We start from the raw sequence: 27,802 nt of genomic DNA, 5'->3' as shown, positions 1-27,802 counted from the left end.
ACAGCGCGTTCCAAAACCTTTGACAGAAAGGGTAGGTTGGAGATGGGTCTGAAGTTATTTAGGGTGTCAGGGTTTAGTCCAGGTTTTTTCAGAATGGGGGTAACAGCAGCAATTTTGAGGGATGGTGGGACGATGCCTGTAGACAGGGAGGAGTTTATTGTTGCAATGATAAGTGGAGAAAGAGCAGGAAGGGAGGCCTTGACAAAGCTGGAGGGGATGGGGTCAAGAGTGCAGGTGGCAGTTTTCATTCCGATGAGGAGTTCAGAGAGGTCAGTAGGGGAGACTGGGGAGAATTGAGACAGGGGATGGCAGGATAAGGGGGGGCAGGTAGTTTGAGGGGGAGCGGGTGCGGCGGTGGTCAAGCTGTTGTAGATGTTTTCAATTTTGCGTTGGAAGAATGAAAGGAAGGAGATGCAGTTGTCTATTGTGAATGACTGGGTGGTGGTGTTCAGGGGGCTGAGGAGTTTGTTTATTGTAGAGAAGAGTGCTTTTGGGTTTCCGGAGCCAGAGTGGATAATTTGAGAGTAGTAGGCGGAGCGGGCGCGGGAGAGGGCATCTTTATAGTGTTGTATGTGGTCCTTGTAGGCCTGGGAGTGAACTGTGAGACCTGTTTTATTGCGGAGTCTTTCAAGTTGGCGAGCACGAGTTTTCATTAGGCGGAGCTCAGGGGTAAACCAGGGAGCAGAATGGGTGAAAGAAACTGTTTTGGTTTTTATAGGCGCAATTTGGTCAAGGCAGGAAGAGAGAGTGTGGTTGTAGTAGTCAATGAGGTCAGAAGGGGTGTGGAGGTCAACGAAGGGAGAAGTGGACATTTTTTCAGAGAGGGTCGATGAGAATGAGGCAGGTGAAAAAGCGTTTAGCTTACGGAAGTTGATAGTGCGATAATGCCTTGGTGCTGGGGTGGGGATGTTGATGGTCAGAGTGATGGCTAGGTGGTCAGAGAGAGTGAGGTCGGAGCCAGAGAGATGGTGCAAAATTAGTCCAGTAGAGCAGACAAGGTCCAAAATGTGACCACGGTTATGGGTAGGAAAGTTGACATGTTGAGTGAGGTTAAAGCAGGTGAGTAAATCAGTGAAGTCAGTGGTTAGCGTGGAGTCAGTGGAGTCCATGTGGATATTGAAATCACCAAGGAGGAGGATTGAGGGGGAGAGGGAACATAGCTGGGTCAGAAAGTAGGAGAAGTCAGACAGGAATGATGGGTGTGGTTTGGGAGGGCGGTAGACAACAGCCATGACTGACTGTGTGTGACCAGAGAGTTTAAAAGCCAGGTGTTCAAATGATGGAGCAGATGAGATGGAGATGAGGTTGGTCTTGATGTCTTGTCGGTGAATAACGGCAATTCCACCACCTCGGCCCTCCGAGCGTGGTTTATTGATGTAAGAATATCCATTGGGTGTGGTGAGGTTGAGCGTGTAGTAGTCCAGTGGTTGTTGCCAGGTCTCAGTGAGACAGAGAAAGTCCAGTTTATTTTCCAGGATGTAGTCGTTCAGGATGAGGCATTTGTTGTTGAGGGACCGGGTATTGAACAGGGTGAGCTTGATGTTGTTTTGTACGGCGGGTATGAATCCAGGTGATTTGGCCAGGGTTCGCAGACAGGAGGTGCGATTTTGTGCGTTGTTGTGACCAGGTGTGTTGGGACGATGAGTGGGAGTGCGCTGAGCCGACCAGAGGATGGGGATGGAGTGACCTGATTGTAAATAAACAAACTTACGACCGGAGCCACGGTGAATGTACCTGGGTCGACGCAGGAGTCCATTCGATCTGATTGCAGAGATGCATGATGGGGTGGAGCGGGTTTTAAGCAGGAGAAGCCTTGCGGCAGAGTACCGCAGAGCCATGCCAGCAGGAGCGAAGGCAAAGCGAGCACGCGGCCAAGGGTGAGGAGGCGAAACAATCGACACAACCAACGGGAGTGGGCCCGAGGAAACAGCGATGGAGCCGAGCAGGTGAAGCCCGGAGCAGCAGAGCAGAGCCGGGACCGCGCAGAGGAAGACTCAATGGCCATAAATCCGCCACGACCACCAGGAAAGCAAGACACGGACAATGGTCCAGTCAGAGAAGCGGCGAGCAAACGACGCCAGCGTCCTCTCACGACCGGACCGGAAAACGGAAGTGACCCCAAAGTTGCATTATATACACCCCAAAGTTGAATAATCAGCAGAGAAAAAAAACTATATCAGAGAATTAGGGGTCACTCCCCTTGGCTGCCGGACTACTCGGTCAATGATGATACCCTTCATACGAATGAAGAAGAAGAATGCAACACTGTTTGGCAAAACAGTTTGTGCTATTTCTCCAGCAAAGAAAAAGATTCCTACCTGCTGTTTATTTTGGGAGGAATATTTCCACTTTATGGAATAATTTTTCTTTTTTTTTGTATACAAGATCGAGGCTCGTGTAAGAGGTAACATCAATGACCAAAAAAAAGGTTATGGTAAAACTTGACCATTTGAGGCAGACGCAATGAGGAGTCAAAAAGAAATGGACGAGAATTATAACGCTTGAAAAAAAAAGAAGATTGAAATTTGCTGATTCTGCTGTAAAGTGGGAATTCCCATCTTGGAGCCAAATGAGAAAATTTGAGGGGAATCTTTCATTTTGAGGAGTCCAAAATGTCAGTGATGCGTTTTCCTCCAGCAATACGTTTGGCTTGAGTTGAAATCTCGTAAAATGTCTCATCACAACCGTCTCTTGTAGCTGGGCGGCTTAGCTAAAAAATTCGGATCGATTGTGCCTTTTCCCTTAAAAGCATGTAACTTGGCACATGGCTAGAATACCCGAAAAGAAAGATTTTTAGTCCAGGGGGCATCCCCAATTTCACCCCATATGGCGGCCATCTTGAAATCCAAGATGGCCGTCATACAAGACCTATTTTGATGAATATCTCCATAATTAGAACAGATATCAAAATGGTTGAAGTGCATATACCTACATTTTTAGGGTCTAGGAATCCAATGGCAACATAAAATATTCAATAGTATATGGCATACCATGCCTGCATACCTGCATACCATGCTCACAACCTGTCTCAGTCAACTCGACCAACATCTGTAACGGCTCTAATGCCGCTGTTTCATGAAAGTGCACACACTGTGGCCATGATAAAACACTCCATGGATGTCATTGGGAGTGCCGTGCAACATCTAAATCCAGGACTTGGATTTAAACATCTAAATGTTTTTTTAGATAAACAACATCTAAATCCTGTCATTGCCCTTGATCAACCATTATTTGCAATTGCAAAACAGATTCAATGGAAATGGCATGAGCAATATGGAGAGGACAGATTTGTTCTGCTATTCGGAGGATTGCACTTTGAAATGACTGCACTGAAGACATCGGGTGACTGGTTATCTGGAAGCGGCTGGGTAGAAGCATTGGTGCAAGCCAATATTGCCTCAGCGGGAAGTGCAGATTCTTTCCTGCGAGCTGTACATGTTTCACGCTTGCGCAATGCCCATCAGGTGACAGCTGCAGCCTTGCACATACTGCAGCATCGGGCATACAATGACTATGCAATAGAAGCTGAGACGAAACCTCCATTTACTGATTGGTGTGGCAAAATGACTAAGGAACACCCACAGTTCCAATACTGGAGTCTCACGATGGCATTGGAGAACAGCATCCTGACCTTTGTGCGCTCATTGAGGGAGGCTGACTTTGAAATGTACTTAGATGCTTTATGGGAGCTTCTTCCGTGGTTCTTTGCTCTTGACCATACGCACTATGCAAGATGGGTCACAGTCCATTTGCGTGATATGATGGACTTGCACAAGACACACCCTAAAGTTCTGGATAATTTCCGAGCTGGCATGTTCACGGTACAAAAGACCCAACGCAAATTTTCTTCAATTGCTACAGATCATGCACATGAACAGAACAATGCACGTATCAAGGGAGATGGAGGAGCTGTGGGTCTGCTGGACAATGCCCATGCTCTGCAAAGATGGATGGTTGCAGGTCCAGAGGTCTCAAGGGTGATTGATGAGTTTGAGACTGCACAGGAGCAACATGAAAGCAAAGCACCATCACTGCATCATGATCAGAATAAAAGCACCCAGATGACCTTTGACAAACATGTCAGATCACTTGTATCAGTTATCGAGGAGCTAGGTAATCCATTTCTTGAAGAAACCGCTGACCTTTTGGTCCTTGACACAAAGGATATAGCAAGTGCATCAGTCGTACAAAGTGTGAAAGACATGCAGAAAGTGGGAAAGGAGGCTCGAGTCATTTGTGCAAGAGAGGCTGATTGAACGCTCAAAGCCTTTGAATGATGTCGTCCCGCGCAAAAAGTTACCTCTGTTTGGCAGCTCATCAGTAACAGACCAGCTGACAGATAAACACAAGGTAGCCTCATTGAAGAGTGATGTTCAACTGTTTTCTCGCCTCTATATTGCCTGTCAAACCCGCGAGGGAAACCTGGATGAATTTTTCCGTCATGAAAATCAATCTTTCCCTCCATCTCTGTCCAAGGATGGGAAGCTTCGACCTGGTACAAAGAGCGACCTTTTGGACTGCTTAGAGGAACTTTCACCATCAAGCACACAGATGCCAGAGGTAACATGTGTCATACTTGACGGGGCAGTAATTGTTCAAAAGCTAAAGCCCGATGTTGGCACAGTCAAAACATTTGGCGAATATGCCGAAAAGGTCTTCATCCCATTTGTTTTCTCACAGTACAAATCTGCAACCCGACTTGATCTGGTGTGCGACCGTTACCTACCCGACAGCCTTAAGAGCATGACCCGTGAAAAGCGTGGCAAGGGGGTTCGCCGACGAGTAGATACCTCAGTTGCAATTCCTGGACAGTGGCAGAACTTTCTTCGAGTTGATGAAAACAAGCGTGAACTCTTCAGCTTCCTTTCCAATGAAACAATTAAATCATTTGAAGACCAGCGCAAGGAGCTAGTTGTCACACTTGATACAGAGGTTCTTACTGCTCCACCACGCATTGATCTAGAATCACTCTCCCCGTGCACTCAGGAAGAGGCAGATGGTCGGATGTTCCTACATGCTGCTGATGCAACACAGAGAGGGCATAGTAAGGTCCTCATACAAACTGTGGATACAGATGTTGTCGTGCTTGCAGTTACAGCATCCCATAAGCTTTCAGTGATGATATGGTTACAATTTGGGACAGGCAAGAACATGTGATTTATCTCTGCACATGATATAGCCACAGCTCTTGGCCCTGAGAAATCTAAAGCCCTCCCCATGTTTCATGCACTAACAGGGTGTGACACTTCTTCAGCGTTTAATGGGCGTGGAAAGGTAACTGCATGGAATGTGTGGAAATCATTCCCTGAGCTCACAGAGGTACTAGCAGAAATTTGCCACCAGAGCACAGAGATAACTGAAACCTGCATGAACGTCATTGAGAGATTTGTTATTCTGTTGTATGATCGCACAAGTACTGCTACTGACATTAACATTGTATGAAAGAAACTGTTTGCAAAGAAGGGCAGACCTGTGGAATCAATTCCACCAACACATGATGCCCTTGTGCAGCACGTAAAGCGGGCAGTATACCAAGGCGCACTATGCTGGGGACAAGCATTGCATGCTAAGCCTGATCTACCAAGCCCCACTGAATGGGGTTGGCAAAAAACGTCTGCTGGCCAGTTCAAACCAATATGGACAACACTTCCAGAGGCTGCAAAGATCTGCAATGAACTTGTTAAGTGTGGGTGCAAAAAAGGATGTACTGGTCGTTGCCGGTGTAAGAAAGCTGCACTCCCCTGTACTTCTCTCTGCGCATGTGATGGAGAATGCAGCAAAGACTAGAAAACCACAAGATGGCACAGTTACAGTCTGCGATGTCATAGACACTTTTAATCACTGAAGAATGCCAACCTGTTAAGAGTATTTATATGCATTCCCAGTATGCATGATACTATGCAAAATTAATATTTTCATATGACTGCTTAATATTTTATGTTACCAGTGGATTCCTAGACCCTAAAAATGTAGGTGTAGGCACTGCAACCATTTAGATAGCTGTTCTAATTATGGAGATATTCATCAAAACAGGTCTGTTATGGCGGCCATCTTGGATTTCAAGATGGCTGCCATATACTATTGAATATTTTATGTTGCCATTGGATTCCTAGACCCTAAAAATGTAGGTATAGGCACTTCAACCATTTTGATATCTGTTCTAATTATGGAGATATTCATCAAAACAGGTCTTGTATGATGGCCATCTTGAATTTCAAGATGGCCGCCATATGGGGTGAAATTGGAGATGCCCCCTGGACTAAAAATCTTTATTTTGGGGTATTCTAGCCATGTGCCAAGTTTCATGCTTTTAAGGGAAAAGGCACAATTCATCAGTTAAGCAGCCCCACTATTGTGGAAATTTACCGTTCATGATGTACATTCTGTTACCGTATCTTTGAGGACGATAAAATGTCGCTGTTACTGGGGTTCGTGAGTCTGTCGTGTTAATCACCCACAGAGAGTCTCTCTCACTAACCTTGCATCCACCCCTTGGGTATCTGCATACTTTTCACCCGCGTCCAACGCAACACCAAAGGCTCGGTAGGTGATGGTGTGTCCTTCATCAGGCTTCTTGTCTTGCGCTTCTTTTCCTTTCGCCTGCCTTTGCCTTTTCGTCTCTTTGAATCTCGCCTGCGATGGGAAGACATGTGACAACATTGTTATGTCCTATGGAGAACTATTGCTGGTGTTATCGTCTATCGTCTTGCGTATTTGAAATTCCCCATCTACGCTAACCATATGAAATAAGTTACAATAGGATTGTAACAGATATATATATATATATATATATATATATATATATATATATATATATATATATATATATATATATATATATACATGTATATATATATATATATATATATATATATATATATATATATATATATATATATATATATATATATATATATTGTTACTGATCGCGGTTTAGATGTTATGATGGGCCGAGCGGATGGTCCAACCGCGACCGTTACAGGATCCCCGACTCACCCGATTCCACCCAAACGTTGGCCGGATCGCACCGCAGCTATTCAATAGGGAAAAGACAAAGGCGACACGGATGTGAAGAAGAAGAAGAAGAAGAAGACAAAAAGGTTGGAAATACCACTAAATTTATTCCTACTATTTACATGCTCAAAGTAACCAAGGAGAAGGAAAGATAATAAAATAATATACAGAAGGATCAGAGACACAGTGCAATTATTAGCTTATACAGACTTAATTAACCCTGGGACAGAACAAACAAAACAAACTCACGTACACAAGAAGGGTGGAAAGGCAGGAGGTGGATGGCTGGAGGGAGAGGAAGGTCCAAGGGGGTCCTGCAGCACAACCGGCGCGTTTAGCAGCCGCCGTTCCTTCACGGCCCCCAAGCTGCTGTTGTGGCTGCTGTGGACGTCGCGTGCTTTGCCAGGCCTTGTCCGACTCGTCTGGTCCAAGCCCTCAACTCTTTCTTGTGCGTTCGTTCACTCTTTACCACCGACTCCTCACCGCAACCAACGCAACCAACTGACCACCACCACCGACTCCTCACCGCAACCAACGCAACCAGCTGACCACCGACTCCACTGACTGACTCCCCCACTGACGACCAACTCACGACTCTCTCTCTCCTTCTTGCGTGCGCGCCTTGTATAGCGCCTCCAGCGATCAAGCCGCCGGCCTTCCTGACACGCCCATCGGTGTGCTCACCTCGGCCCTGGTTGGTCACGCGACCCTCTCGCTCCGCCCTTGATGACGACGGGCGGCACGCCCCTCTTCCCCTCTATGACGAGGTGGAGACACGCCTTTCTTCTCCGACCCTGCCTCGTGGTCAATGGCGGTTATTGGAGGGGAGGTAATTGGCAATCGAGGCCCGGCAATGACGGAAGGGGATGTAAAAGGAAATGGAGATTTTGGGGATGGGAATGAAAGGGGATCTATTCTCTTTCACTGGTGCAATGGAGTACTTCAATTAATGGGAGACACAGCCTTACCCTAAAACACAGAATAAGAGATAACTATCAAACAGGGGTATTCTATTATTTGGCTGACGTGTATGCTTGTGGACTAATTATGGGATGCCCTTTCACCTTTACACAGCTCCGGAGGTAGGGGGGCGCAGAATAAACAATAATAATAATAATACAGCACACAATCAAAAAAATACAGTCCTCATCTCCGCAACACTGCACCCTCCTCCTCTTAGGCACGTCCCGGGCCTACAACTTTTATTTAGTGTGACACGTAGGTGTAGTTCCCTCTACTTTTAACCTGACCCTGAGTGCGACAGTTTTAAAACATAAATAAATGTGTCCCGCTGCTCCATTGCACCCTGCCTAACAGACTTACGCCCACAGTTAACCGAATTGCGGAATGGTCTTCAAACTATACACTGACGGTGGGAAGCATTATTTACAATGACGCTATTTTTATTTACAAAACTAACCCAGGACCTGTGATTGTTCTTTCTGGGGGGGAGACAGTCTGCTCTGCATCAATGCACCATGAAAACACCCAAGCACCAATCGGTGCAGTCACTATTGTTCATCAGTGTTCAATCAAAATAAAATCAACAACCCCTAACCCTGCAGGTGTCTCTTGCTCTTCGGCTCCCTCTGCTGGTTATTATTATTTGTTCTTCCAGATGTTGTCATTCTTTCATTTTCTTACTGGCGGCCTATTTTCAATAAAGTGTGCCCAATGTGTCCTTTTTATTTTCTTTATTTATGGCCCAGAGGGCCGACTACGTGTGGTTCACCTGTGGGGCATCGGTGCCCTGTGGCCAAGGTCCGCCAGCAAGATTTCGGGCCCTCATGGCCGGTTCCAGCAGAGGGGCCATGCCCCAACCCATGGGGTCCATAAGTGGTGCTCGGCCACAGACCTGTGGTCCATAATGTGGTGCATCGATGCAGACAGCTGGTTCTGGGAATTCCGGGCGCACAATGGAGGACTCACGCACGCTCCCCCCGGCACCCAATGGCGTACAGGTCATGTGGGAGACAAAAGAGGGACAAGAGAAATGAGCGAGGGGTAAGGTCACAAGGGTACACATCAATAAGGCAATGCAAGGCGAAATGCGTACGGAGAGCGAAATGAGAAAGCTCGTCCCTACCGTACGTCACCCCCCTGTCACCTACACTACCCTTGCCCTTACCCCATATGTACAAAATCTACACATTACCAATCCGTCGCTACTGTCACGTCTCCCCATATTTCCTCTATACCAAATTCGTCACCACAATCCCTCTATTCAAAATTTGCCATCTCCCAATTCATCATCAATCCTCATAAGGAGGAAGAGATGGAACAACAAAGCACAATGTCACACCCACGTCATGATGCGTCTCACATTCCAAACATCTGCACAATAAAATAACAAACTAGAACGGGCACTCGGTAGAGCGCATACCTTCGCCGCAGCTACTGTTCTGTACTTGGTAAAAATACGATTTTGACCTTTTCGTGACCTTGACCTTGACCTTTGACCCGATTGCTCCCAAAATCTAATCAAATGTGTCCCGTATAATAACCAATCATCCCACCAAATTTCATGCAATTCGGTTGAATACTTTTTGAGTTATGCGAATAACATACACACACACACACAGACATACAAATAAATACACAGCGATCAAAACATAACCTTCCGCTTTTGCGAAGGTAAACATGGCATGGTGTGGAGTACCTGTCACCTCAGGTGAGTGGATGCAGATGGTGCGAGGAGACTTCATCCTAACTACTTTCTAAATGACATTAACACACTTTACACTACCCGCCCCGGGTATCCGTGATGGGGGTCCACTCTTCCCCCATTCACACCTTCGCACCATCCACTCCACTCCACAATTTCCACCATACTCACTCCACGACCATCCATTCCAATACTCCATTTATTCCACACTACCATTCTCCATACCTGCTGTTGCACACCTGTGCCCTCACACCTGGTGCCACCTGCACCCTCCTTTCTTCCTGGACCATTTGGTCATCACAATACACATCACCATCACTCACTCATACACTGCTCCATACACCTGTTCAGTTGCACACCTGTGCAATCACACCTGTTCAATCACACCTGTTCAATCTTCAAACACACGGCATCATCTCAGCTAACTACTCCCCTCTGAAACTTGCGCTTCCCAGTCGTCCCTTTAAACTATTGCGCTCCCACGTCATTATCATCCACGCTAATCTACCTGCGTCCCCACTACAGGTATCCTTGTCACTAACTAACCTTAACGTTACCTAATGTCATCTTCGCTAGATCCCTACACACGATATATCCTAACCCACCCGGGCTAGTTTTCACTGCCATACACCCCATAAGCTAGTGCTCCTTTGCCCCCACCTGTGAGGGATGGTGGATTTGCCATCCCACCACATCGGGGAGGTCCTATCAATTTCGCTCGTCCAAATCCAACCAATTCAAAAATTTGCCATTTACTGCTTATCACCGGACCAATTATCAAATTTTGCCTTTTTCTAATTTTGGGTCCAAAACACTATCCTCATCACCCGTCTACTTATTAGGTCCTCTCGGTGCGCCAATTCCCTTCTAAAGCTCGGCTTCGTACAGCCGAGCAATGAACGCGGGTCCTTTGGTGCCGGCGGCTGGATGCGTCCGGCACTCGGTGCAGGGACGGGGGCTTACCCGTGCCGAGATCCCACGCACCACCTCGGCGCGGAGCCATCCAATTTCCCGATCTCGACCTGCCGGCACGTCTCAACAAAAAGTGGTCGCCATGACGACCCTTCCTATCGGGCTGCCCGCTCCGCCTAGTGGAGCCCGGATGCGGCCGTTCCAAGCGAGGCACAGCGTGGATCGCGTACGGCGGTCCTTTCGAACCCGCCGCGGCTCGGATCCCCGCTGGTTCTCGCGGCACGCGAAGCCCGGCACGCACCGAGGGCCCGATTCGGCTAACAGTCGCTCTAACCGCTAACCCGGTTACCGTCGATGCCTCACCTGCATGGTTACAAGCATACGCTACCCCTTTCTTGCTCATACATCCAGCCGTCTCCCTACTCTTGGTCGTACCTTCTCTAACACACTCAGGTACACTCATTCCGCTCCCCGACTTGGTCACACACCTGACCACCGAACACTTTGGCACACATTCGTTGTTCGCACACCTCACCAACACACCTCTTCGCGCCCCTTCCTCGGTCACCTCCTCTGTGACAATTACAGGTGTGCTTTCACTCGCACACCCAACCACGTGCCTCACGACCAACTCAAGTGTGCATTCCCACACACGCTCTACCATTCCAGGTGTGCATCCTTCCATTCCAGGTGTACATCCTCGCTCACCTGTCACAACCAACTCACGCTCCGTGTCACTCTCACTACTCTCACCACCACTCTTGACAACGCACTCACCCTTACTCTCGACAGCGCCCTCTTTCCCCATGCACCTGTCCGTTACACACCTTTCTCGCGCACACTCTTGCGCACACTCTCCCGTCACATCCTCTGTAACACTCACCACAGGCGTGCATTCTCCCTTACTCTTGACAGCATGCGCTTTCCCCATGCACCCGGCCGTTACACACCTTTCTCGCGCATCCTCTTGCACACACTTTTTTGTTACTTCCTCCGTAACACTCACCACACCGCGCTTCCCTGTGCTCCCTCGCACACGCGCTACTACCGACTCACTCTCGACAACACACTCACTGGTCGGCGAGCACTTTTTCCTCACACACCCCATGGTCGGACATTCTCGCACACCTCTTTTTTCGCACACCAGACCTGTCACACACTTCACCAACGGCCTCTCACGAACACCCGGATCCAAACCAATCCCCAAGCCGACTGAAGCTTTCCTCACATCATATACATTGTCGAATATTTCGCCACTCACCTTGGCACCTCGTCTCCGCACCTCCTTTGCCACCTGCACACTCTTTATTTGGTTAGTGAGCAGCACATCACGATTCGAGCACAGACCTTGTACCAATTCCATTACTTCCTCCTTTATCTCCCTCTTAGTTTCTGTCCGTCCCTTCTTAATTTCACTCACCTCTTCTTTCACTTCCTCTAATTTTTGTTTAACCTCCTTTATTTCCCGGTGCGTCTCCTCAAGTTCGTCCTCTAAGGCTACCGTGACCATCTCTATGTGCATCCTCACCTCTCGGTCCTTCGTCTCCATTATCTCTGTCACCTCATCCACCCTCATTGTCAGTCCCTCACGTACCATCTGACATTGCCTCTGTGTCGCTATTAAGTCATTTTTAATTTCTTTTTGTGTCGCCTTTAACCCTCCTAGTACCGCAGTGTTCTTTTGAACCTGCTCCACTAACTCCGTTTGTCCCTCTGTCAGCTGTTCCACCTCCTCCGTCAGATCTTCTATTCCCCCTTGTAACTTTGCCGTCCCATTTCTCACCTCTTTCTCCATACGCTTCTCACCTCGCTTTACCTCCTCGCGTAGCCCCGAGACCTCCTCACTCACACCTCGTCGTATCTCCTTTTGCATCTCCTCCCTTTCTTTTGTAGATGCCGCCCTCATCTGTCCCAATTCATCCCTCTGAGCATCCAGTTTGGTTTCTACCCCGATTTTCACCTCCTCTATCTGCTCTCCCATTTGTTTAATTTCTCGGGCGGATTGCTCCCCTATCTCCCGCAATTTGCCTTCCATCCTATTTTCTAGCCCCATTAACCCATTTTTCATCCCCTCTATCTGATTCTCCTGGGCAGCCATTCTATTTTCCACCCCCGTTAACCCATGTTTCATCCCTTCAAATTTCTTGTCTAATTCCCCGATTTGATTTCCTAGTCGCTCCCCCATTCTGTTTTCCAATTTCTCACTATCAGCCCTTGCTTCGTCCCTCATTTTGTCCATAAGGGCCCCGATTTGTAGCAACAAAAGGTCCGAATCCAACGGCGGTGCTGCTACTGTCGCGGGCGCGGCAAAATTTGGTGCCGCTACACCCACGTGCGCGAGGACGCCATTTTGCGCGCCTGATACTCCCTCAACCGCCTCCTCATTGCTCCCCTCCATTTGATCCTGGGTTACTCCTAACCCCTCTATCTCTCCCACCGGCATCCCGTCACCTTGACCAGCCATGGCGCGATTTCAAAGTTCAGGTTTTGTAAAACAAAACAAATTTCGGCCGCTCCAAATTTTGACCAAATTTTGTTGTTTTTTTTCTAGATGTTTTAAAAATTTGGTTCGGGCCCCGAATCTCACTCCCAGACACCAATTGTTACTGTACTAACACAATTGGTGTCCAAAATTTGGGCCTAACAAATTTAGTCCCAGGTCCGAATCCCATTCCTGACACCAATTGTTACTGATCGCGGTTTAGATGTTATGATGGGCCGAGCGGATGGTCCAACCGCGACCGTTACAGGATCCCCGACTCACCCGATCCCCAAACGTTGGCCGGATCGCACCGCAGCTATTCAATAGGGAAAAGACAAAGGCGACACGGATGTGAAGAAGAAGAAGAAGGCGAAAATGTTGGAAATACTACTAAATTTATTCCTACTATTTACATGCTCAAAGTAACCAAGGAGAAGGAAAGATAATAAAATAATATACAGAAGGATCAGAGACACAGTGCAATTATTAGCTTATACAGACTTAATTAACCCCGGGACAGAACAAACAAAACAAACTCACGTACACAAGAAGGGTGGAAAGGCAGGAGGTGGATGGCTGGAGGGAGAGGAAGGTCCAAGGGGGTCCTGCAGCACAACCGGCGCGTTTAGCAGCCGCCGTTCCTTCACGGCCCTGCTCAAAACCGCCGTCCAGGCCCCCCCAAGCTGCTGTGGCTGAAGCTGCTGTGTTGGACGTCGCGTGCTTTCCCAGGACTACAACAGGCTTCTTGCTGTTAACTACTGCTCAGTCCAACCTTGGCGAGCAAGGCGATGAATAGCAGGCTTTGTGCTTTCCGGGATGTCCTCTCCTTGGATGTTCTCTATGTTCTCTTTCTTGGTCCAACCACTCTTTCTCTCTCTTGGTCCAATCACTCACCACCGACCACAACCTTGCTTCTTGCGCGCGCGCCTTTATAGCGCCTCCGGCGATCAAGCCGCCGGCCTTCGGGACACGCCCATCGGTGTGCTCACCTCGGCCCTGGTTGGTCGCGCGACCCTCTGGCTCCGCCCTTGATGACGACGGGCGGGTACGCCCTTCTTCCCCGACCCGAGCACATGTTCAATGGTGGTTTTGGAGGGGATGTAATTGGCAATCGAGGCTTGGCAATGATGAAAGGGGAAAGTGAAAGGAATCTACTCTATTTTACTTGGTGCAATGGAGTGTCATCTTAATGGGAGACAAGGCCTTACCCTAATACACATAATAAAGATATAACTATCAACCAGGGGGAAATCTATGATTGGCTAACGTGTATGCTTTATGGACTAATTATGGGACGCCCTTTGACCTTTACACAACACTGGAGGCAGGAGGGTCCAGAATCAAGCAATATTAATAAAACACACAATAAAAAAAATACAATCCTCATATCCACAACACTGCACCCTCCTCCTCTTAGGCACGTCCCGGGCCGATAACTTTAACTTAGTGTGACACGTAGGTGTAGTTACCTCTACTTTTAACCTGACCCTGAGTGCGACAGTTTTAAAACATAAATAAATATGTCCCGCTGCTCCATTGCACCCTACCTAACAGACTCACGCCCACAGCTAACCGAATTGCGGAATGGTCTTCAAACTATACACTGACGGTGGGGAGCATTATTTACAATGACTCTGCTTTTATTTACAAAACTAACCCAGGACCTGTGATTGTTCTTTTGGGGGGGAGAGACAGTCTGCTCTGCATCGACGCACCATGAAAGCACCCAAAATGCACCAACACACCCTCAAGCACCAATCGGTGCACAGTCATCATTGTTCATGAATAAAAATAAAAACAACAACCCCTAACCCTGCAGGTGGTCTCTTGCTCTTTGGCTCCCTCTGCTGGCTATTATTATTTTCCTGGTGTTATCATCTTCCTTTGCTGGCGGCCTATTTGCACTATTAAAATGCACCCAACGTGTCCATTTTGATTTCTTTTATTTATGGCCCACTGGGCCGACTAGTGTGGTTCACCTGTGTGGTGCCCTGTGATCAAGGTCCGCCAGCAAGATTTCGGGCCTTCATGGCCGGTTCCAGCAGAGGGGCCATGCCCCAACCCATGGGGTCCATAAGTGGTGCTCGGCCACAGACATGTGGTCCATAATGTGGTGCATCGATGCAGACAGCTGGTTCTGGGAGTTCCGGGCACACAATGGCGGACTCACGCACGCTCCCCTCGGTGCCCAGTGGCGCACAGGTCCTCATGTGGGAGACAAAAGGGGGGACAGACAGATGAGCGAGGGGTAAGGTCACAAGGGTACACATCAATAAGGCAATGCAAGGTGAAGTGCGTACGGAGAGCGAAGTGAGAAAGCTCGTCCCTACCGTACGTCACCCCCCCTGCCACCTACACGACCCTTGCCCTTACCCCATATGTATAAAATCTACACATTACAAATTCGCCGCTACTGTCACGTCTTCCCCATATTTCTCCTATACCAAATTCGTTCCCACAATCCCTCTAGCCAAAATTTGCCATCACCCAATTCATCATCAATCCTCATAAGGAGGGAGAGATGGAACAACAAAGCACAATGTCACACCCATGTCATGATGCGTCTCTCATTCCAAACATTTGCATCAAAAATAATAAAAACATGGCATGGTGCGGAGTTACGTCACCTCAGGTGAGTGGATGTAGATGGTGCAAGGAGATTTTCATCCTAACTACTTTCTAAATGACATTAACACACTTTACACTACCCGGGGTCTTTCCCTGCAAATCCATTGGCCAACTTACACTATGGGTTCTAAAAACCAATTCCCATTGACCAAACTGTGGTGCTTCTCAATTTGCGGTCTCACTCCCCCGATTCAACTCCCTGTGCCCTTGCACAATTTCAGGACTGGGGCGTGTAGCTCTCCCAGCAGGTCTACCCACCTGCACACCTCCACCACTGCAGTTGCCACCTGAGCTTACCTAGCTCCTCACCCTAACCTATCTAATTGGAGAAGGCCCCTCCTGGCTCTGTCACCCCTCGGTGCCCTCTGGCACTGGGCTACCCGGGTCCGTCCTCCGGATCCTCGGGCCCCATCCACAACAACTCTACCGGCTCCCAGAGCCCACCTGCGGCCTCACCTGGCCGACATCCTCACAGTGGTGGAGTGCCCAAACCAACTACACACACTAACAGGCTACACGCCCAGCCATTTCCACAACACTAATGCACCCATCCAAATACCATTCTTTCACCCGCACCACAGATGCCAATATCCAACCACAATTTACCTATACCCGCTACCTAACACTTACACTACCCTCCCCGGGTATTCGTGATGGGGATCCATCCTTCCCCCATTCACACCTTCGCACCATCCACTCCACTCCACAGTTTCCATCCTACTCACTCCACGACCATCCATTCCAATACTCCATACACTCCAGACCATTTATTCCATACAACCATTCTCCATACACCTGTCGTTGCACACCTGTGCAATCATACCTGGCACCACCTGCACCCTCCTAACTTCCTGGACCATTTGGTAAACACAACACACATCACCATCACTCACTCATACACTGCTCCATCCACCTGTTCAGTTGCACACCTGTGCAATCACACCTGTTCACCATACACACGGCATCATCTAATCTACCTGTTGCCCTGCTAACTTAGTGCTCCCCGTCTTCCCTTTAAACTAAGCACATACCACGTCATTATCATCCACTCTAATCTACCTGCGTCCCCACTACAGGTATCATTGTCACTACCTAAACTTAACGTTACCTAAGGTCATCTTCTCTAGATCCCTACACATTATCCAAACCCTCCCGGGCTAGTTTTCACTGCCATAAACCCCATAACTAGTGCTCCTTTGCCCCCTCATGTGAGAGATGGCAGAGTTGCCATCCCCCCACATCGGGTATCTTTCACTACCAATTTTGCACACCAAATTTCAGCCAATCAAAAATTTGCCAATCATCTACCAATCCTCTGCCAATCATCACTGCCAATCCTCAAATTTTGTTTTTCTAATTTCGGGGCCAAAACACTATCCTCATCATCACGTCTACTCACTAGTGCCTCTCGGTGCGCCAATTCACTTCTAAAGCTCGGCTTAATGAATGCGGGTTGTTTGGTGCCAGCGGCTGGATACGTCCGGCACTCGGTGCAGGGAAGGAGGTTTACCCAGGCCGAGATCCCACGCACCACCTCGGCACGGAGCCATCCAATGGCCCGATCTCGACCTGCCGGAACGCCTCAACAGAAAGGGGTCGCCATGACGACCCTTCCTATCGGGCTGCCCGCTCCGCCTAGTGGAGCACGGACGCGGCCGTTCCGAGCGAGGCCCAGCGTGGATCGCGTACGGCGGTTCTTTCGAAACCGCCGTGGTTTGGATCCCCGCTGGTCCTTGCGGCACGCGAAGCTGCTCGGCGCGCACCGAGGGCCGATTCGGCTATAAGTCGTTCGAACCGCTAACCCGGTTACCGTCGATGCTTCACCTGCATGCTCACACGCATACGCTACCCCTTTCACCCTCACCGAGCTCGGTGCTCCAACGCCGCCCGTACACCCCGCGTACTTTGTTATTGCACTCGTTCTTTCGCTCACAGACTTGGTCACACACCTGACCACCGCACACCTTTGCACACACTCGTTGTTCGCACACCTCACCAACACACCTCTTCGCGCCATCTCCTCGGTCACCTCCTCTGTGACAACCACAGGTGTGCTCTCACTTGCACACCCAACCACGTGCCTCACTACCAATTCCAGTGTGCATTCCCACACATGCTCTACCATTCCAGGTGTGCATCCTTCCATTCCAGGTGTACATCCTCTCTCACCTGCCACAACCAACTCACGCTCCATGTCACTCTTACTACTCTTACCTCCACACTCGGTCGCAAACTCACCCTTACTCTCGACAGCGTACTCTGTACTCATGCACCCGTCCGTTACACACCTTTCTCGCGCATCCTCTTGCGCACACTCTCCCGTTACACCCTCCGTAACACTCACCACAGGTGTGCATCCTCCCTTACTCTTGACAGCGCACTCTTTCCCCATGCACCCGTCCGTTACACACCTTTCTCGCGCATCCTCTTGCACACACTCTCCCGTTACTTCCTCCATAACACTCACCACAGGTGTACACTCTTTCGTTACATCCTCTGTAACACTCCCCACTACGCACTTCCATGTGCTCCCTCGCACACGCGCTACGACCGACGCACTCTCGACAGCACACTCACTCCTCGGCGCGCACTTTTTCCTCACACACCCCAGAGTCGGACATTCTCGCACACCTCTTCCTTCGCACACCATACCTGTCGCACACTTCACCAACGGCCTCTCACGAACACCCGGATCCAAATCAACCCCCAAGCCGACTGAAGCTCCCCTCACATCATATGCATTTCCGAATATATCGCCACTCACCTTGGCACCTCGTCTCCGCACCTCCTTCGCCACCGGCAAACTCTTTATTTGGTTAGTGAGCACATCAACACGATTTGAGCACCGACCTTGCACATATTCCATCACCTCCTCCTTTATCTCCCTCTTAGTTTCCGTCCGTCTCTTCTTAATTTCACTCACCTCCTCTTCCACCTTCTCCAACTTTTGCTTCGCCTCTTTTATTTCCCGGTGCGTTTCCTCAATTTCGTCCTCTAAGGCTACCTTGACCGTCTCTATGTGCGTCCTCACCTCCCGGTCCTTCGTCTCCATTACTTCTGTCACCTCGTCCAACCTCGTTGTCAGTCCCTCACGTACCATCTGACATTGCTTCTTCGTCGCTATCAAGTCGTCTCTGATGTCTTTTTGTGTCGCTTTTAACCCTCCTAGTACCGCGTTGTTCTTTTGTACCTGCTCCACTAACTCCGTCTGTCCCACCATCAGCTGTTCCACCTCCTCCGTCAGGTCCTCTATTCCCCCTTGTAACTTTGCCGTCCCATTTCTCACCTCTTTCTCCATACGCTTTTCACCTCGCTTTACCTCCTCGCGTACCCCCGAGACCTCCTCGCTTACACCTCGTCGTATCTCCTCCTTCATCTCCTCCCTCTCTTTTGTAGATGCCACCCTCATCTGTCCCAATTCATCCCTCTGAGCATCCAATTTACTTTCTAACCCGATTTTCACCTCCTCTATCTGGTTCCCCATCTGTTTGATTTCCCGCGCGGATTGCTCCCCTACTTCCCGCAATTTGCCTTCCATCCTATCTTCTAGCCCCCTTAACCCATTTTTCACCCCCTCTATCTGATTCTCCTGGGCAGCCATTCTATTTTCCACCCCCGTTAACCCATGTTTCACCCCTTCTATCTGATTCTCCTGGGCAGCCATTCTATTTTCCACCCCCGTTAACCCATGTTTCACCCCTTCTATCCCATTGTCTAACCCCTCAAGTTTCTTGTCTAACCCCTTAAATCTATTGTCTAACCCGTCTTTTAATTGCTCACTGGTACCCCTTGCTTCGTCCCTCATTCTGCTTTCCATCCCTTCCATTTGGTTTCTCATCCCCCTGTTCTCTTCCCTCTCCTCATCCGCCTTGACCATGAAGGCCTGCATCTGCTGCATGAATAGGCCCCACTTCATTGGTGCTGCGGCCGCTGCTACGGTCACGGGCGCGGCAAAATTTGGTGCCGCTACACCCACGTGCGCGAGGACGCCATTTTGCGCGCCTGGAACCTCCTCAACCACATTGCCATTTTTCTCCTCCTCCCTTTCCTCCACATACATTTCCCCGAGGTCCTGGGTCGATTCTACCCCGTCTATCTCTCCCACCGGCATCCCGTTGCCTTGACCAGCCATGGCACGATTTCAAAATTCGGGTTTTGTAAAACAAAACAAATTTCAGTTGCTCATAATTTTGAGCGCGTTAAGCGCGCTTCGGGTCCGATCCCGCTCCCGACACCAATTGTTACTGCCCGCGGATAAGGATGTTGGTTTGCCGAGCGGATGGCACCGCGGCCTAACAGTTACCCCGATTAACCCGAACCCCGAACGTTGGCCGGATCGCGCCACAGCTATTCAATATGGAAAAGACAAAAGCGACACGGATGTGAAGAAGAAGAAGAAGGCGAAAAGGTTGGAAATACTACTAAATTTATTCCTACTATATACAGGCTCAAAATAACCAAGGAAGAAGGAAAGATAATAAAATAATATACAGAAGAATTAGAGACACAGTGCAAATTCCTTATACAAGCTTAATTAAATCCCCAGGGACAAAACAAACAGAACAAACTCACGTACACAAAAGGATGGAAAGGCAGGAGGTGGATGGCTGGAGGGAGAGGAAGGTCCAAGGAGTCCTGCAGCACGATCGGCGCGTTTAGCAGCCGCCGTTCCTTCACGGCCCTGCTCAAAACCGCCGTCCAGGCCCCCCCAAGCTGCTGTGGCTGAAGCTGCTGTGTTGGACGTCGCGCGCTTTCCCAGGACTACAACACGCTTCTTGCTGTTAACTACTGCTCAGTCCAACCTTGGCGAGCAAGGCGACGAATAGCAGGCTTTGTGCTTTCCGGGATGTCCTCTCCTTGGATGTTCTCTATGTTCTCTTTCTTGGTCCAACCACTCTTTCTCTCTCTTGGTCCAATCACTCCTCACCACCGACCACAACCTTGCTTCTTGTGCGCGCGCCTTTATAGCGCCTCCGGCGATCAAGCCGCCGGCCTTCGGGACACGCCCATCGGTGTGCTCACCTCGGCCCTGGTTGGTCGCGCGACCCTCTGGCTCCGCCCTTGATGACGACGGGCGGGTACGCCCTTCTTCCCCGACCCGAGCACATGTTCAATGGTGGTTTTGGAGGGGATGTAATTGGCAATCGAGGCTTGGCAATGATCAAAGGGGAAAGTGAAAGGAATCTACTCTATTTCACTTGGTGCAATGGAGTGTCATCTTAATGGGAGACAAGGCCTTACCCTAATACACATAATAAAGATATAACTATCAACCAGGGGGAAATCTATGATTGGCTAACGTGTATGCTTTATGGACTAATTATGGGACGCCCTTTGACCTTTGCACAACATTGGAGGCAGGAGGGTCCAGAATCAAGCAATATTAATAAAACACACAATAAAAAAAATACAATCCTCATATCCACAACAATATATATATATGTATATATATATATATATATATATATATATATATATATATATATATATATATATATACACACACACACACACACACAGATTTGGAAGTCTTGTTGAGAATAGAAAGGTGAGCAATGCTCAAGGTTAACATCTCTTTAGTGGTATTGTTTTTACATTCTTGTTTTGAACTTGAAGACTTGCAAAGGCCAACAAAAACACATTCTGTAGTTATAGAGACATATTTGGCCCCACACGACTATCTTCTCCTTACACTTACTTTGTTTTTTGACAGGACACCTGTACATCTCCCTATCCCAGAACCCTAGCATACCTGCGTGGCTTCCTCAGGAATCCAACACGGAGGCGTTTGCTTGACGGCAGGTAGTCAGAGCCATCGTGTAGGCAGTGTGCTGCTGTGAGCACGTGCCGTGGCGAAAGCAGCACCCCTGAGCATCCTGAGCTGAGGCGTGCAGTCGCCGAGAAGGGCGGGCGAAGCAAGTAGTTGGAGCCACGCACTGTGAAACGCCCATCAATGCCAAACACCTGTCGGCGCTGTCGCCGGCGAGTGCGATGGCGCACGGCTGAACGGTTGAACCGGGTGGGCAATGCTTGGAAGGAAGTGTAACACAAGAGCAACAAAGTCGAATAACATCATTTGTGATAGACACCTGAAGTTAGGTATATGTTTTGTTGAGACTTTCATTTATTTGTGCTGTCTGATGCAAGTTACCTTCCAGGTATTGGATTGCCACACGTGTTAGAGTTCTCGTATGGTTAGAGTAGAGTGTCTCGTAGGACAGCACCTCTTGTAGTTCTTCAAGAGTTGGCATGTTGCTCGTATCTGAAAGCTCGGATTGTTGGACTGGGGGAGCCCAAACATGAAGTGGAGATTCTGGGGAATGGGGATGGAAGCTTGGAGGGTCCAGTGCTATTTCTTGGCTTGGCTGAAGAACTGGAATGTGGTAGGATGGCCACGACCACGAGAGTCCACCAAAGCTCGAAGAGCGATAAGCTGTCATGCCTGGTAGTAGCGTGATGGAGTAAAGGGCCACAAAAAGTGATGAGATCCTCGTGGTGGACCCCATTTTTGGCACGAGTGAAATACCTGGAAAAAGAAACAGTTGGGATGGAAATAAGGAAAGCAGTTGGGATGGCCAGTTTGGTGTTCCAGTCTGATCATATAGCACATGAGTGATGCTGGGATCTCAGATTAAAATCTTACATGCTGTTAATTTGTCCATAATTTAACCATGTCTTGGGAATACGGGACTTTCATAATGACATATCAATGCTAACGAGGCCTTTTGCGCATGCGCTGTGTGTTTACAGTGACTTGGTTCTGCATGCCGGAAACTTTTAATCTGCCGTTGATAGCGCGAAATGTGTAATTCAAATCGTCTTTTAAACATTCAGCATTCAGACGATAGGGTTTTGACAAAAAATAAAATAAAAAAGAGTGGCAATTTCAAAATGGTTAACCACAATTGTTCCTGAATGAAAATCGAACTTACGACAATGTAGGATATAGGAAAATATGAGTAGATGGGAGAAGTCATGCTGCTATGATTTCCTGTTAATACAATTAGCTGGCAGTGGCTGTGGTTACAATGCACACACACACACACACACACACACACACACACACACACACACACACACACACACACACACACACACGAACGGATGTCTCTCCTTTCACCAATATATGCAAAAATCTTGTATAATTTCTCTTGTGGCCCCGGAACGTCAAACAATATATACTTGTAACGGCACTCACAACCCATGCAAACCCACTCCCGCAACTATCGGGGACACATTTGCTGTGGTTGTACCGCCCAACTCAAGTCAGGGGCAAAATCCTCCCCATTCTTCCCTGCTGCCCGGATTTGTCAGGGTACCGCAGTTACAGTCAGAGTGTCAATCAGCCTTGTTGGACCGGCCCTTTTCCTATAGTCTCTGTCTCTTCTCTCTCTCTCACTCTAACGCTGTCGTGGCACTGACTTTGTGAAGATGGGGGTGCACCACCCTGGATGTGGGGGATCTCTGGGTCAATCCTGGGAGATCGATCGACTGTCTCCGTGTCCCGGGCTTGTTCGATAGAACTGTCTGGAGCTATATAACAACTCCAACTCCCACCCTCCCATTACTCCTCCTCCCAAACATGATCAACAGTAAATATCATCATTTTAAACTTACCCTATCCATAAACAAGCCCCATACCTGACCTTCCCATTGGTGTTAAGAAGCACGAAGGCTTGGATGGAACATACACACACATCTACGAACCTTCAGTTTTTTACAGGCATTACGGACTGTAACATATCAACTTTTTGGAAAAGTTGATCAGGAGGTTCTCTGACTGTTTCGTTGTGCAGGGGCACACCCCTTTCTCACAGGTACGTTTACAAGTATGTTCGGCTTCTTTAAAAAATGTTTTAGTCGTTTTCCCAATTGTCAATTTCCCGACCCGGATCCCAGTCAATGGAGTATCTTCTCTTCTAGACTTGGTTATGACTAACTTCCCTGCAAATGTCTGCTGCTCTTCTTCTGCTCCAATCGGTTCTTCTGATCATTTCCTTGTTAAAGTGGACATCTCTCTGGCCATTCTCAGAGAGCCTCCTCAGCGCCGACGAGTCTGGCATTTCACTCAGGCTGACTGGCACGGTCTTCAAGCAGCCATCAATCATCTGGACTGGTCTCCCATCTCCACTGCCTCTGACATCAACTCTTCCTGGGAATTCTTCCAAAGTAAACTGCTCTCATGCACAGATTTATCCCATCTCATCTTCAGTTGTCGTACCCTTCCTCCCGTCCACGGTACACTGAAGCTTGTGGTGAGGCAGTTGCCATGAAGCAACTTGCCTTCACCTCATGGAAGACAAATCCAACTGAAGGTAATATGCCGGCAGCCCAGAGCATTTTGGTCAAACGAACAGGGTACCAATATCTGAGTACAGAAACATTTATTGTGTAACCTAACATATTCAGATATGGATGTCTGCCGGGGACCCCCTGCTGCGTGGGGCCCCTGGGGCCCAAAGAGGGGGGGCCAAATAATGGGCTGGATCAAACATTGGGGGTACCACATGAAACCAAGTGGAAATCAACAGGTGCATCTCACAGAGCACAGAGTGACCACCGCCAGACAAATTTGCCTCTGCATAGGCCCCCCCAGACCCCACTCAAAGGGTCCCAAAATTTGGGCTGGATTAAACATAGGAGGTACCACATGAAACAAAGTTAAAATGAACAATTACACTTTACTAAGTATAAAAAACCCATCGCCAGACAGATTGTCTGCTGCATAAGGCCCGCCAGACACACCCCAAAAGTTGACCCTGGGGCACTGTGGTAGAATTGGCCTAGAACATATATCAAAAGTACCACATGAAACCAAGTGGAAATCAACAGGTACATCTCACAGAGCACAGAATGACCACTGCAAGAGACCCCCTAAAAAGGGTCCACAAATTTGGGATGGATTAAACATTGGAGCTACCACATAATATACAACCAAGTTAAAATGATCAATTACAATCTACTGTTAAGTACAATATATCTATCGATTGTCTGCCACATAAGGCCTGCCGGATCCCCCTCCCCCCCCCCCCAAAAAGGGTCCCAAAATTTGCGTAGATTAAACATACCACGTGAAATCTATTTTACATGACATCCAACAGAATTTACAATATATATGCTTAATGCATCCAATGAGTAGATCACTATCAGAAAATCCTTATGATTCTTGAGAGGGTTAGATCTCTGTTTCACTTTCCGAGTCATCACTCCAAGCATTGTCGGAATTTGAATCATCGTCAGACACATTAGCAATATCTTGTTGGTCACTCTCGAGATCCTCCATACTGTCCTCCTCTTGTTCGCCTTCCTGGAAAAGATAATCTGGCAGGGCAGGTCCCAAGAACCAGTCTGGGGTATAGCACCCGTTCTTTTCCTTCCATCCGTAGTTCACAGTCTTCCGTAGTTCACGTATGTGGGTGTATCTATTGCCTAAACTAGTGGCTATTGCCTGGGTTGGTACAGACTGGTTTGGGATGGAGCACTTTTCAACATATTCTCCCTTATCTGATCATGAGTGAACGAGGTGTGAACAGGCAATTTATGCCACTGCCTGCAAGTTCACCGACAAAATTATGTACACAATTCTAAAATATTGGGAAGGGTATTGTTCCACCCAGAAAAATGGAACACTTAAATAGACCAAATAAAACTAAATGCTGGGGGAACTCGCTCAAGACTCAACATCTGAGGATCGAATTACGCGAGGAAGAAATAAGAGGGACAATGGTATATAAGTAACCTCAAAAATACCCCAAAAAACCCCAATATTGCCAGAAAAGAACGATTTGAGAACTTTAAACAAAGAAACCCACGAATGGAATCAGCACAGCTAAACCAAACCACGAAATATTATGTCAAATGCAGTAACAAAAATAAAACTCTATAAATTTAAAACTAAGCATGACTAAACCATGACTAAACACAGTACCAAAGATAGTTACAAATTAAAATCAAAACAGCATTAAAACCAAGTCCAAAACAGTAAAACCCACTTGAAACAATAGTTGAAGCTGAACAAATGTCTGTGGTGAAGCATAAGAAATGATCCTTCCTTTGCATTGCCAAGCTGCTGTCTAAATGTATCTACACACACCGTGGAGGTGACTGATCAGTGATCACACTGCCTTGGCCAAGGTTACACAAGAGGCTCCATTGTTTATCGAGATTCCCAATGTGTGTAGATGCGATCAGTAATTGATTCAGGGCATTAAGCAAGCTCATGGTAACTGGCCTTCAGAAAGTGAAGGTGGCAGGGTGCAGTGTTTTTCTTATTTAACATTGTGCTTTACTGATAACAGCTGATAGGAGTCAGAATGAAACTGGTGTTTAGAATTCAGAATTTTTGGCGAATGGGAGTTTCATGTATTGCTAACCAATGAGACTTGATGACACATAAATGGTATTGGGACCTCCATCCACTCTCCAAATTATCATGAACCTATGAGAAAACCTGTAGTACAGTGTAACTTGCAAAGCTGATAATACCGCCCTGTCTTGGTTCATATTGTTTAGTCTTGTTGTTTGTTACAAAATGGCTGCTGTTGAGTTTCAGTCACAAGCAGAATAAAAGAGTGTTGTGTTCCTGGAATATTTTGTCCAAGACTGGTTAAACAACCTATGTCGATCAGGTAGCCTAATTGTGCAAAAGTGCACATGCCTAGCTGAGCATAGCCTAGCCTAGGCCTATATTATATAGTAGACCTGCTTTCATTATCTGATCAGATACATTTAGTCACAAGAAACAGTTCCATGCCATTTCCATGACTTTTTAACAGTAGGCCTAATCGATTATGCCATTATTCTATTTTACATGTACAGACTTGGCATTTAATATGGAATATTTTTTTTTTCTTGACTTGGGTTTACTTTCTGAACTCAGTATATCAATCTGGTGAGTTTATTTTACCCTTCGGTGATGTCTTTGTTGAAAGAACCATGTCACTGATTGTCTTTCGCAGCAAGAAGTCAATAACAGGATGATATCACAGGTGGCGTGACAAAATGTCAGGACAGGTACATTTGACGATTGGCTTCACAATCGGATATATAAGGGTTGTTGCGTTCTGTTTTAGTGGAAAACACTGCTGCACGTCTTCAAAAGTTATTGCCGCTTCCTCTGGAGATGGTCCGTCAACTTGACAGTGCTGTTTGTCATGGAGCGGTGGCTTTACGAAATTCTGGCATGAAACAGCGTGCTATTGCTCGGCAGTATGGCATCACTCAAGGTCAGGTGTCAGAGATCCTGAAACGAAATGCTCAGAGGGGTGTCCCTACTCCAATACCGAGGGCAGGACATCCACGCAGAACCACAAGGACAGATGATCGCCAGCTGCACCGGATAGTCTGCAATGGTCGCACCAAGTCAGCTAATCGGGCGGCTAGTCAACCAACGACTGGTTCAAGCAGGCTATCGTGCCAGGCGTCCCCTCAGGAAGCCACGCCTGACCAGACAACACAGCCAGCGCCGATTGCAGTGGGCCAGAGAGCACCGTCAATGGCAGCCAGGAAACTAGAATCACGTGACCTTCAGTGACGAGTCTAGATTTCTGGTCTATCGTCAAGATGGCCGCGTCCGAGTGCGCAGACAAGTGCATGAAGCCCACAACGAAGATTGTATAGTGCCAAGAGTCCAAGCTGGAGGTGGTGGGGTGACCGTTTGGGCTGCTTTTCATGCAGGGGGCAAAACTGACCTGGTTGTTCTGAATGGAAACCTGAAGCAGTTCAAGTACAGGGTCATTCTGGAAGAAACATTGCTTCCATTTGCTCGTGCAGCCTTTCGAGGAAACTTTGTCTTCCAAGATGACAATGCACGGCCTCATCGTGCTCGCATGATCCAACACTTTCTTGCTGACCATGGTGTAGAGCATATGGAGTGGCCTGCCATGTCCCCGGATATGAATCCGATAGAGAACTTGTGGGCAGAATTAACGCGTCAAATCGACAACTTGGACCAGCAGCCGACCTCTGTGCGTGAATTGCAGCAGGCTATTGTCACTGCATGGCAAGCGATTCCTGTCCAATCCTTGGCAAATCTCGTGAACAGCATGCCTTGACGTGTACGTGCTCTCCTGAATGCTCATGGGGGTTACACGAAGTACTGA

General features: G+C 48.0%; 1 protein-coding gene across 2 annotated transcripts in view; it reads right to left on the bottom strand.

The window, feature by feature from the left end:
* The window catches only part of LOC137439733 (serine protease 23), a 56,843-nt gene that overhangs the window by 7,564 nt on the left and 21,477 nt on the right, over window positions 1-27,802 (bottom strand). For both annotated transcript variants that reach the window (XM_078768037.1, XM_078768038.1), the window contains exons 3-5: window positions 21,853-22,227; window positions 21,454-21,730; window positions 6,479-6,633 (exon numbers count right to left, since the gene is read on the bottom strand). In XM_078768037.1, the coding sequence (XP_078624163.1) occupies window positions 6,479-6,633; window positions 21,454-21,730; window positions 21,853-22,227 (807 nt within the window). The remainder of the gene's footprint in view (window positions 1-6,478; window positions 6,634-21,453; window positions 21,731-21,852; window positions 22,228-27,802) is intronic.

This window comes from Myxine glutinosa, chromosome 14 (assembly GCF_964187855.1).
Source record: "Myxine glutinosa chromosome 14, kmMyxGlut1.1, whole genome shotgun sequence".
Taxonomy (NCBI): Eukaryota; Metazoa; Chordata; class Myxini; order Myxiniformes; family Myxinidae; genus Myxine; species Myxine glutinosa.
The sequence above is the reverse complement of the archived record's forward strand: the minus strand, read 5'-3'. Positions and strand labels throughout refer to the sequence as shown.